The sequence below is a fragment of the Leptinotarsa decemlineata genome, unplaced genomic scaffold, assembly GCF_025532065.1.
Source record: "Leptinotarsa decemlineata unplaced genomic scaffold, Ldec_3_MD MMD2_P_RNA_scaffold_6, whole genome shotgun sequence".
NCBI lineage: Eukaryota > Metazoa > Arthropoda > Insecta > Coleoptera > Chrysomelidae > Leptinotarsa > Leptinotarsa decemlineata.
In genome coordinates this window covers 14,350,587-14,362,759 of record NW_027412533.1, presented here as the reverse complement: position 1 = coordinate 14,362,759, position 12,173 = coordinate 14,350,587, and the positions used below count along the sequence as shown (strand labels likewise).

The 12,173-nt window shown below is 35.7% G+C and overlaps 1 protein-coding gene across 1 annotated transcript; it reads left to right on the top strand.

Moving 5' to 3' along the window:
* The first annotated feature begins 5,959 nt into the window (after nt 1-5,959).
* Nucleotides 5,960-6,903, top strand: LOC141480223 (uncharacterized). Its single transcript, XM_074170114.1, has 2 exons — nt 5,960-6,076; nt 6,142-6,903. The coding sequence occupies exon 2, from the start codon at nt 6,191-6,193 to the stop codon at nt 6,752-6,754; it is 564 nt and encodes a 187-aa protein (XP_074026215.1). The 5' UTR covers nt 5,960-6,076; nt 6,142-6,190; the 3' UTR covers nt 6,755-6,903.
* Nucleotides 6,904-12,173: the final 5,270 nt, after the last annotated feature.

The following is a 12,173-nucleotide window of genomic DNA, read 5'->3' as shown; positions in this document are numbered from 1 at the left end:
AATAATTTTGATTATGATTAAAAATTAGAGTTTTTATCCATCTATGTAACAAAGTGCCCAATACTCTTCTACCTCCCCTACAGCCTCTCAAAAAGCATACTGCTAATCAAGTTAGCACCATCAGGAGATAACTCGGACAGTCGTGCTATATAGTGTGTTCAATAGATTCATTCTACACCAGAGGTTCCAATTATACCCAACTGCATGCTAAACGAAAGGAAAATGAGAAAATATATATCAGAAATGAACATCCAAAACAATTAGGTACTTTTTCCAATCAACATAAATACAATAATTTTCTGGACGCGCGTTTCACCAACCAAGTTGGCGTTTTCAATTCATATCTAACAGAACACACATTCTCCTTCCGATCCACATCAATAATGGAATTTGCGGAAAATTTTCTCGTGAAGGTTCACACAGACTTCAACACAAATTTGAATGATGTGCATATAGTTCAACCTGTTGGGCTGTTTAGTGATTACTTCAATAAGTGTATAAAATTGTAAATTTACATTCTTCAAGACAGAATTGAAATGATTATTTATAATTTATGGAGAAGTTGGAAAGTGCGCACGAAGGGTGGCATGTCTTTTTAACGAAATACATCCCAATTGTAATGTAAGACAACGGTATGTGCTCGATTTGGTAAATAAGTTTTACGAAACTGGTTCAGTGATGAATAAATAAACCCAGAGTCCTAAATGAAGCAGCTCAAATGAAGTTTTTGGAACATTTGCTGCAGAGTCCACGAGCTCTCCACGATCAGTATCAGAACAGACGAAAATGTAAGAAAAGCATTGTAAATGCATGAATCTCATTCCCATTAAATGCAGATTCTTCAAGCGCTCCACGAGAAAGATTATGATAGAAGAATAGAGTTTTGTGAAATCATCCCTCATCCAGTCAATATAATCCTTAATCTTCTGTTAAACATCTGCTCTAGCCATTTTTTTCAAATGGCAATATTATTAGACAAAATAGTCGCTATTGGAGTGACGAAAATCCACATATTTTTCAGGAAGGGCATACACAACACTCACAAAAAGTTAATGTTTTGGCTGGTTATCTTGGAAATGTCATTATTGATCCTTTATTTCTGAAAGTATTATTAACACCCACAAAAAGCTAATGTTTGGGCTGGTTATCTTGGAAATGCCATTATTGGTCCTTTATTTCTGGAAGAAATATTCACTGGCAATCTGTACCTTGAAATGCTTGAAAAGAATATTGATCCTCTTATAACTCACGAGCTAGAAACTCAAATGGATGCAGAAGGTTATGAACTTTTGCAGGAGGATCTGTTACATTTCCAGAAGGACGGTACCCCCACCATCATTTTTTTTTCGTCCGACAGTGCAGTGGTTAAACGAGAGATTTCCGAATAGATGGATTGGCTTCCGAGATCAGCGAATTTAACACCCCTAGATTTCTTTCTTTGAGAGTATCTTAAATCCGTTGTTTTTAAAACACAACTTTATGATATAGAAGAACTCAAAAGACGAATTACAGTAGCATGGCAGTCAATTTCTAATGGAGTTTTCCGTAACGTTATAAGGGTCTTCCAAAACAGACCTTATTCAGAGTTCAGAGCAACTGGACGACATTTCGAACAATTCATAAGATAAGCGTAAGTAGATTTTTTGTTTGAAATATCTTTCTCGCAAATTAATTTTTTTTTTGTAAAAGGATGATAACCAACATATGCAAGTTTAGAACGCTATTTTTCGACAAATGCTCACCAAAAAATAATAAGCCAGAGTGCCATTCGAAGTAAAATTGAACGCCAATCAAAACGATGTACCACGTGACCAACTTTCCCATTCAAAATTCTAAGTGTAACATCTACTCCTCTTTGGGGGTTAAATCACAAGGGCTACAAATAGTGCTCCCCTTGACAATAAAACTGACCTGTTTTTTCGATTCCTCTTATTGTCATATTGTTAACTGGAAATAAGATATTAAGGGTGGGTAGTTTTCAAATTGACCTTCATATAGATGGAGGTAAGGAAGTTTAACGTCATTCGTGTGGTTTAAAGCAGACTCGCTTTTTGGATAGTGACGTTTTTTATCTTTTCTGCATTTAATATGTTTGAAAGGTTCTGCCGCCTAACATTTATCGAATGATAATAATATCACTAATAATGACGAAAATAATTATTATTTTATCTTCGTTCAATCTAATGAGTCATTTTCACATTTCACAATAATACCGCGTGGTGGTACTTAAACGTTAACTCAGACACCACACCACGATACTTTCTTCACCTCGAATGGCTTTGAGAAACTAAGCGTGAGACATCTGTGATTATCGTAATAACAAATTTGACAGGCGCATGATGAAGTACCATCACATTACGAAACCGAGAACAATACCTAAAATAGCACCTGCCGCAGCGGTGTTTTATGAACACCGAATTCAAATTTATTAATGGCACCAAATAACGCACATTAACATCTTCTCGGTGTACGCACAAATCACTTAGCCGGCAATCATTTAATCAAATGAAGATGGTGTACTGTATCATTTGACTAAGCGGCCTCAAAAATTACCGCTCGCCCAACAAAAGGCATGTAGCCGAGCTCCAAGCAAGAATAATGCCTCTATAAATTATATTATTACCTTGTCTGCTCTGTATGATATAAATTGATTGGAATTTCATACCGTGTATCAGAGCAATTGCAAGTAAAAAGCACATCTCCTATGGAAAGCGCACGCATACGTAAGGAAAAATTCCCGGGTGAAGAAATATGGCCAGTCGATTATGATTTGTACAACAGGTATGCCGAGAATAGTTACCAAGATTTTTGCACTATGAGGATGCTTGGCACAAATTCAGTAGCGTAGCTATAAGCCATTCGTGGGTAATATCGGTGATTATTCAACTCAGCAAGCAACTTGACAAGGGTACTTGATAATACATTCAACATTTATGTTATTCTAAATGTTGACTTCCGTAAATGGCCGATACCATGTGAAATGTAATAGAAAAAATACAATAAATTAAGTAGGATAAAATTTCAAAAGTCATAACATGATTTTCGTCTCTTTGATATTCTACAATATTTCATAATTTAAAAATTGTCACATTATAAAAAAATATACAATATTTTCCAATGATTTTCATGTAATTTAAAAGGTTTTTACATATTTTACAATAAAATATAGCTGTCACACCATGTTTTCAATCGAAATTCGAAAACTAATTAACGGATTTTCATCAATAGACAGCCCAACTAACATTTTTATTCAGCATTATCTTGCTTTAACCTTCGATCAGGCTCACGACCTTTCCAGTTGAACAGAGTGATTTTCATGAAGATAAGCATTCGACTGTTTGAAATGGTACATTTGTCTTTGTCTATAATCTGGACGTTTTGAGCGACATAGAATTTTCCTGATTACCAAAATTTGATATTTGCCACGTGTTCTTCACAACGAGTTGTATATTGTAAATGTAAATGTATATATAAATGTATAAATGTATAAATTGATTTCATATCAATTTATTTTTTGTTCTCCAACATCTCGTCTTTAGGGTTACCTGACATTTGTTGGAGTAATCAATGAGTTCTGAAGGCTACTTTCACGTTCAACTTCTTGAAAATTTTATCATAACCCTTAGTGTATCTTGGTTCATACGGAAACACAACGAACTTTGAATGTTACTGATAACATTTTCCTCAATATTGTATCTTTCTTCAATCAAGAGGGACGTAATAAGCCTACGGACAAAAAAGTTCAGGGCTGCCATTTTTTGTTGTGGATAATGGTGTGAGTTATCAGGAATATATCTGAATGTGCTGATTTTCTTCCCATGCATATGAAATTCTAGATCCTGATTACATCTAATCTCCAAGATATCCATGAATAGTAACTCACTTTTTTTCAATTCTATATGTAAACCTAATGTTCGGGGATCTGTAGTTAAGAGTTGAAACAAAGTTCACCACTTTATAATAATGTGCAAAACGGTTTCAAGTTCGTGTAAAATATTCAATCTGTTCTTTTCCAAATGAAATCTGCTCACGAACAGATTGGATATGAAGGGGGCGGTGAGTTTCCTATTGACGTGCCTTGGTGCTGTTTGTAGAAATAGTTGCTGAACTGAAAGCAGTCCTGTTCCTTACATATTTCTATTGGTTGTATGTAATATTTGATTACTTCTCCACTGAGACCATTGACCCTCAAAAATACCTCAAATATTCAATAGTTTTTGGTATAGGGAAACTTGGAAACAACTTTGATGCATCAAGTGATCATGAAATCTTTCAATCTCACAATTTTACACCCTCAATTTTATCTATGAATTCATTTAATAAAACAAAATTTTAACTCCATTTTGAAATTGTTCGAACTGTTTGGTTAAGGTACGTTTTTCTCCACGGCCGCCAGTCGCCGACGACTACGACCAAGTAGCGACGACTGATTCGCCATGACATCTACAATGCATTTCAAATGCGTTTGTTTTCCTAGTGGCGACTAATTCGCTGCTACCAAAATTTGGTCGCCGGTACCTAGACGACCAGTCGCATTACCGCTTCCGAGAGCAGACAAGCGACTGTTTCGCGGCGAACTTTAGGTTAGAGTTCACTGTGGTTAACATTAAAATGGAATATTTTTCCAATTCTGATGACGAACAACTTGTACATTTGATGTCGCAACACTCAGAGTTGTATGATCCGAAAAACCAAATTTATAAATTGCAGACTGCAAAAGAAATAATCTGGATAGAGATTTCTAAGGATTTAAATAAAAGTAGTAAGTATTTTCTATGAACTTCAATATATATATTTTTATTTCAAAAATACATCTCAATGAGGTAGTTATTATGTTTTTGTGTTCTGCCAGCTTACGGCACCTTCTTTTGCGAAGTAATCTGTGAATCTACTACGTACCTGAAAACCCTCAGCACAAGCAAATCCCCCTGTTCCTTTTAAAGGAATCATATTTTCAGCAGGCAATGAAAACAGGTTTTCTTCATGAGTCTTTCTTGGGTTGTTGAATATATACTCGTCACGAAGCATATTGTGTAAACAACAACAAGCCAGAACAATTAGATCAACAGTGACAGGTTTGACATTTATAGGAGTGAAAAAAATTCTAAATTTATGACAGAGGATTTCAAATGCATTTTCGGTTACTCTCCTGGCGCGAGAAAGTCTGTAATTAAAGTCTGCTTTTTTGGAGCCTCTAATACTTGTTTTTTGGGGTAAGGTTTCATGACGTGTTTATCTAGTTCAAATGCATCGTCCCCAATAATAACATGAGGGAGAATAACGTTTTTTGAAAGTGGTACTAGGGCGGGTGAAGGAAAATTGAAATTACCGTTGTAAATTTGTTGACCAATTTCTGAAATTGAAAAAATTCCTGCGTCGCCCTCTTTTCCATATGATCCAATATCCATATTGAGAAACTTATAATTTGCATCTACAAGGGCCAACAGCACTATGGAAAAATAATTTTTATAGTTGAAGAAAAGGGAACCGCTCTTATCTGACACATAATTCGCACGTATTTGCCATCAACAGCACCAATAACATTGGGAAAGTTCCAACGATTCCAAAATGTTTCTGCCTTTTTTTTTAAATCAATCTCCGACGGAGGTGGAAGTTGATCCGGCATCAGTTTTTCACATATACTTTTTAGGACAATGTGTACAAATACGCTTATGTAGCTGTAGGATATTCGAAATGTAAATGATAAAGATCTGTAAGATTCCCCTGTTCCAAGAAATCTGAAAAAAAAAAACAAATTTCAAAACGGTTTTGTTCACACTTCTTGCTTTGGAAATGAGTTGCTTTTATTTTTAATGATATTCTTCAAATACTTATTGATTGTAATCGATTCGAATTGTAGATGGTTGTATATAACTGAAGTCTGACCAAGTTGTCAAAATATAAATAATCTTTATGTTGCGGTTTGCAGAAAGAGGTGGAAAAATATTCGCGACAACTATTATAAGCATAAAAAGAGTATCAAGAAAGCAACCGGAACAGCTGCCTCTGGAAACCGGAAAAGAAATCCACTCTTGGACCAGTTAGCATTTTTAGACGTTGTTGAACACGAAAGAAGGTAAGAAATCCGTACCAATATAAAGAATAGGGAATTGCATACAGTAAGTATCTTTTTTGTTGTAGGGTATTAACAAATGCCGAGATACAAATTGCTGATACAAAAACTGCTAAAATGCAATTGAACAAGGAGAAAGATGATGATGCCGAATTATCAGAGGAGGTAACTGATGAAGTTTTCGATGAAATGAGTCCTAAAGTTCCGAAAATAACAAAGAATGAAGCTTTAGCTAATGTAACACTGAAAACTGATGGGAGAGTATCTTCACAAAAAAGAAAAAAGGTGAATTTCAGAGATGAAATTTTATCCGCCATAAATAAGACCCGCTCAGAAAGAGAAGCGATAATAAGCCTACTTACAAGTACACTACCCGAAGACGAAATAGACGTATTTTTTATAAGCCTTGCAATGACCGTAAAAACATTTCCACCTTTGTTAAGAGCTCAAACAAAAAGCAAGCTGTTCCAGGTCATTTCTGGAGCAGAACTTCAACTATTAGCGCCTCAACCACCAGCACATTCTCCACTGTCTACCAATTCGTACAAGACTTCTACCACGAGCTCACCCTTGCAGTCTCCATCAAACTGGGATCAACAAAATCACATTGATCCTTCTTATGATCAGCTGGTGGACACCTCAGATACAGCAAATTATTTTTGGAGTTATAACGTAACGTAAATCATCTCTAATATTAGTATTTTCTGTTATAATTGAATGAAAATAAAGTAAGCAACTTACCGTAATGTAATTGCTAATTTCTCTGATGGTGCAATTGGGTCCTTCACGCGGTTGTAAGAATTGCTTATAACATCAGTTTGTATGAGTTCTAATATATAATTAAATTGATTCCTTGTGATGCGAAAAAAAATTCTTGAATTTCATTTCGTTTTCTATCAAATGATTCTTGATCAAAATTGATTGGAATCCTCTCAATTTTCCCCGCTTAAACATTGGTGGTATCTGTTCCCTTTTTTGTTCATCTACGATTAAAGAAAGGAGTAAATTTTCCTCTTCTGCTTGATAATCCAGCAGCAATAGAATTAAAGTTTTTCGAGAGATATCCATCTTTGGCGAAAGTCGCGTGGAACTAGGGAGGAAAACACAAAGTCTCTAAGAATTCGTTGGCGAATCAGTCGTCGCTACTTGGTCGTAGTCGTCGGCGACCGGCGGCCGTGGAGGAAAACGTACCTTCAGCCTTTTACCAATTCTATGAGCAACTAATGAAAGAGCTGATTGACCGCACCGACATACCACATTCATGCATTTTTGAAGGACCTCATATTTATGGAACTGGTGTTTCAAAAACCTGTAGACTCCTTTTCAAAATCGGTGCGATCTAATTTTAATGCCTCTTGAGTGGGTTTTTCACTTCCGAATCCATCTCAGGATCATTTGTAATTCATTAATAAGACCATTCCCAATGAAAGTATCAATTTTGTCATCTCATAGTAATGATATGTCCATCACAATTTTATTGTCTTCGTCATTATATATCAATCATTCGATAATCTTCCTTTTTGTCTTTTTCTACTCAAAATCATTGAAGCTTGTCTGAAAGTAAAAGGTACCCTGTTAGGTATGAATTGAGACCAGTTTCATAGTTAGGAATCAGTGAATCTCATTAACTCGGACTTAAATTGTCTGATGATGATTTGAACTTTCTGGTAGAACTAATAAAAGAGAAGAATTTTAAACAATAGCTGAAAATAACAATTTGTTTGAAGGTGATTGACAATGTTTCATGATGAATTTCACTAGTTTGAACTTTCATTGTCTAATATATAAAATGATTTGAAATCCCTGAAAAAACTAAAAAAGGAGAATCAAAAATGAATAGCTGAAAATAACAATTATATTAAGCAAAAATAACCTGAAATGAAAGTGAAATAAAATACAAGTAACAATAGAACGAATGAACAAAAAATAAAAATAAAAAAATGAAGTATAAAAATTATGAAGAAATGAAATGAAAATAACTGAAAATGACTGTCAGGCGGGAGTTGGCCATTTTTCGCTTGATTATGGATTTCCATAAGTTCCTTATCTCTACGCTAGCTTGGCTGAAAACATTGTTGGACTTTTCTCCTAAACCAATGTTTCTCCCTGTGCATGATCTTAGCTTGGGACCAGTAGATGTTATATTGATGGGCCCAAACACGCTCTGCCATTCCTGATTTGGTGGTTTTCTCTAGGTAGGTGCATTTCTTGTGTTCAGCAAGATTGCATTTACCGGATAGCATAGGCTATCCGGTAAATGCAATTCTTGGAATCGCAGTCCGTGTAACGCTGCTACGGATAGTGTTTCTGAATCTGAAGTAGGTTATGATGTTGTACCTGGACCCAATTCTTCTTATCATTTCCGATAATCCTTTGATAAAGGGAAGTGCAAACACTGGTTGTGACGGCAAAGGCAAAGTGTGTTCCACCATCGCTTTGAAGTAGCCTTTCCGTTGAAGATCATTTTTGATGATGTCTAGTTCCTTCTCGAGACCTTCCTTCGTATTACAGAGGCCGATAGTGGTTGGATTCGTGATTCAGATATTGTCCCGTGTGGGTGGGTTTTTGGTATACAGATGTTCCCCACTTAGTGTCGGTCCTCTTCACCAATACATCGAATGACAATTCATTGTGGACTTTTTTCTCCTTTGTGAAAGTTATGGTCTTACATTTTGTTTCAGGAAACACATCGACAGCGTAAGACTTACCAAAATTCAGAAATCACCTCCGCCTGAAATTTAGATCTAAATCCGTCCTTCTCTTCATGGAAAAAAGGATGAATGTGCTTTCATCAGCAAGAGTATTATTTGAATTATTTTTTTTTCTAGTATTTTGTTGATACACAATATGAAGAAGAAAAATCATTCAGGGGGCGATAAGATAAGAGTTCAGATACTGAACCCTTACGCCACACAAGTTGAAAGATCTTAGGGGTATCGAAAGCAATATCCCGAGACAATCAATATTTCTCGATTCTCCAATTTCAAAAGTGGTGACAAATGTGAGTAGATAACTAATTGATTTTTGAATTGAATATTCACATATATGGTCGCTTAAGATGTTGAAGTATCATAAATATTCAAGAATATGTTGATTCATGGATTTTTTTATAGTTACTGGACCTCGTATTCAATTTATTGAAAAATTCATCCTAGTCAATCCTATTTCCGATCAATTAACTCAATATGAAAGCCAGTATTTATGAATCACAGTAATCACTCTCACTACCTTCACAGATTGAACACTCGTACAGTGATAATATAGTGTTTTTCATTAGGCGCTTCCTATCTTTGAATATTCGTTTGAAAGACCTATTTATGCTATATTGTGTGGAATACAACATCGTGCAAATGTCCGCCACAACTTCTCTGGGTTGAGCGCATCCAAAACGTCCAGTATTCCGTGACTCTAGCGCATACATTAGTCTGAAATTGACCGATAGCATGGGTGATGTAGACTTTGAGTACTGCTGTGGTTTGTGGCTCATTCGCATAAACATGCGACTCGAGCAAACCCAACAAAAAAATCTAACGAGGTCAAATCGCACAATCTCGATAGCCAGTTCACATCACCTCCACGTGAAAAGACCATGCCCTCAAATCGCTCGTGTAGAATATCCAATGTGACATGAGCACTGTGTGGCATGAGCTGTGTGGTACGTAGCGCCATCCTAGTGAAACCATATGTGATTAGTATCCAGATCATCCAATTCAGTGCTCGCCGTTGACAGTGATGTCCTCGCCAACGTCTTTCTCAAAGAAATATGGACCCATGACGCCGCCAACCAAAATCCACCCAAACAGTGACTTTTTCGGGATGCATTGGACGCTCATGTATCTCATGTGAATTGGTATCTTCCCAAGTTCAAAAATTATGTTTGTTCACGTACCCAATCATCCAGAAATAGATATCATCGATGAAAATTAACGTCAGATGCCAACCGCCCCAGAGCCAATTCAGCGAACACACGTCGTTTTCTATGATCGTTAACCTTCAGTTCGTGGCTCAGTTGAAATTTGTACGAGTGAAGGACCAAGTCACGATGCAAAATTTGCGAGTTGTGGTCTGCGAAAGGTCGAGTTCTTGTAAGCGACGCGAAATTGACTCAAATGTACCCACCACATTGCGAATAGTCCTCTTGGAAGCACGATTATGGCGACCGTAAACGGGGGAAGCGCACGGTACGTTACCCGAACAGAACACCCATTTTGATAGAAATTTTTTATCATATTGTTGAATGCTATATCCATGGTGATTTGGCAAAACGGACAACTAATGACAAACGACAACTAATTTGACACATGTATCTTCAACAAGATGGCCGTTATCAATTGTGAAAATTTGGAAGTCTCTGTTGGAAGTCCCTATAAAATTGAATTTGTTGTTGACATCACTAATAAATGTAAATTCCACAAATTGCTTCTTTCTTCAGTATTGTTGAATTAAGTTCACTCAGGTATGAAATGAATGAATATTATTATTAAATCGATTATCATTAGGATAGATAAAATATATTCTATTTTACTACTTTGCGATACCAACCATGTACGATTCGAAACTGATCAATTGAAAATGTTCACGATGATCATGGCCACCCAGCCCTATGACAGCTTCATAATACCCCTTTTCAATTACTGTCCATCTATTCTCACATAAATCATCCATATTTTCCGTCAAACGAAAATTATCTTTCACAATCTCAATACATTAACAAAATCCACATTAGAATTGTAGCGTATAACGAGCCTATCACCATGACTTCTTATAAATGAATAATTATTGTTTGACTTTCGTGATTGGTTGTCCAGTAACGGTCGTTTGAATTGACCCCTGCTGCGCGGTCTTACAGGGGGTCAGGGATCATTAGCAAGTGAAGGTGGTCTACTTTGAGCTCCCCAGTGACTGTTTTGATTCCCTCACATGAGTGGATGCCGTTACATGAATAGTCATCACTGAGATATCTGACAAAGGAAGAACATTTTGTTCTAACAAATAATTCCTTCAATGCAAGGTGAAAATTCATATTCCTTTCCAGTTCACGCGGAAAGCACGGATGCCACAGAAATTAAAGCTCTATTCTTGAAATCTTTCGAATTAATGAGTTATTATTGATGTTGAGCTAAACAAAATGATTGAGGTGATTACTTCTCAGAAAATGTATTAATTGAATACTAATATTGATTTCCATAATGTTATTTCCATCAGCTAATTAATTAGTGAAATATTATTGACCATCATCAGCTACAAAATAAATACTCACATTCAGAAGAAGATGAGTTTCAAATGTATTTATTTTTGCATAAAATAATTCATATCATATTAGGTATGTTCTGGTTCTCTACCCGGACTCTTCGTGACAGTCAGATTACAGTCAGAATACTGAGCATGTTGTCGCGTAAAAACTTCAGTCCACAGCTGACTCACTCATTTTGGACGATTTGGAACAGTATAAACTCAGAACTATTGACTCAATTCCTAAACATTCTATTTGAAAATAATATTGGTATAATATATATATATATATATATATATATATATATATATATATATATATATATATATATATATTTATATATATATATTTATATATATATATATATATATATATATATATATATATATATATATATATATTTTATTCCGGAGATTTTATTCTCATAAATACGCCCTGGTGAAGACTGATCCATCACAAACGATGCGCGGGATGACGGAAAAACTGGGCGTCATCTCCCATGCGGTTTTTGATGATTTGAAACGCATTGGAAAAGTCAATTATTTCGAAAAATAGATTTGACCAACTGACATAAATTGTCACGTTTCGTGGTCTGTTCTTCTTTGCTTTTGCGCAACAAAAACCCTTTTTTTGGAGCGGATCATCACGTGTTTTGAAAAATTGATACTTTACAATATCTGAGAAGGGTGGACACCGATGAGATACCCAGATATTTCCCAAAGGCAAAAACTCACCAAGACCATGGTTACTGTATAGTGGTGAGCGACTGGTGTGATTTACTATAACTTTCTGTAACCTGGCCAAATCATCATAGCAGATTTCTATTATGAGCAAATCGACGCACGTTTCACTAATCACCGTCCAAAA

Coding starts and splice junctions, on each gene's coding strand:
- LOC141480223 (XM_074170114.1), top strand. CDS start 6,191: ATGCAATTGAACAAGGAGAAAGATGATGATGCCGAATTATCAGAGGAG.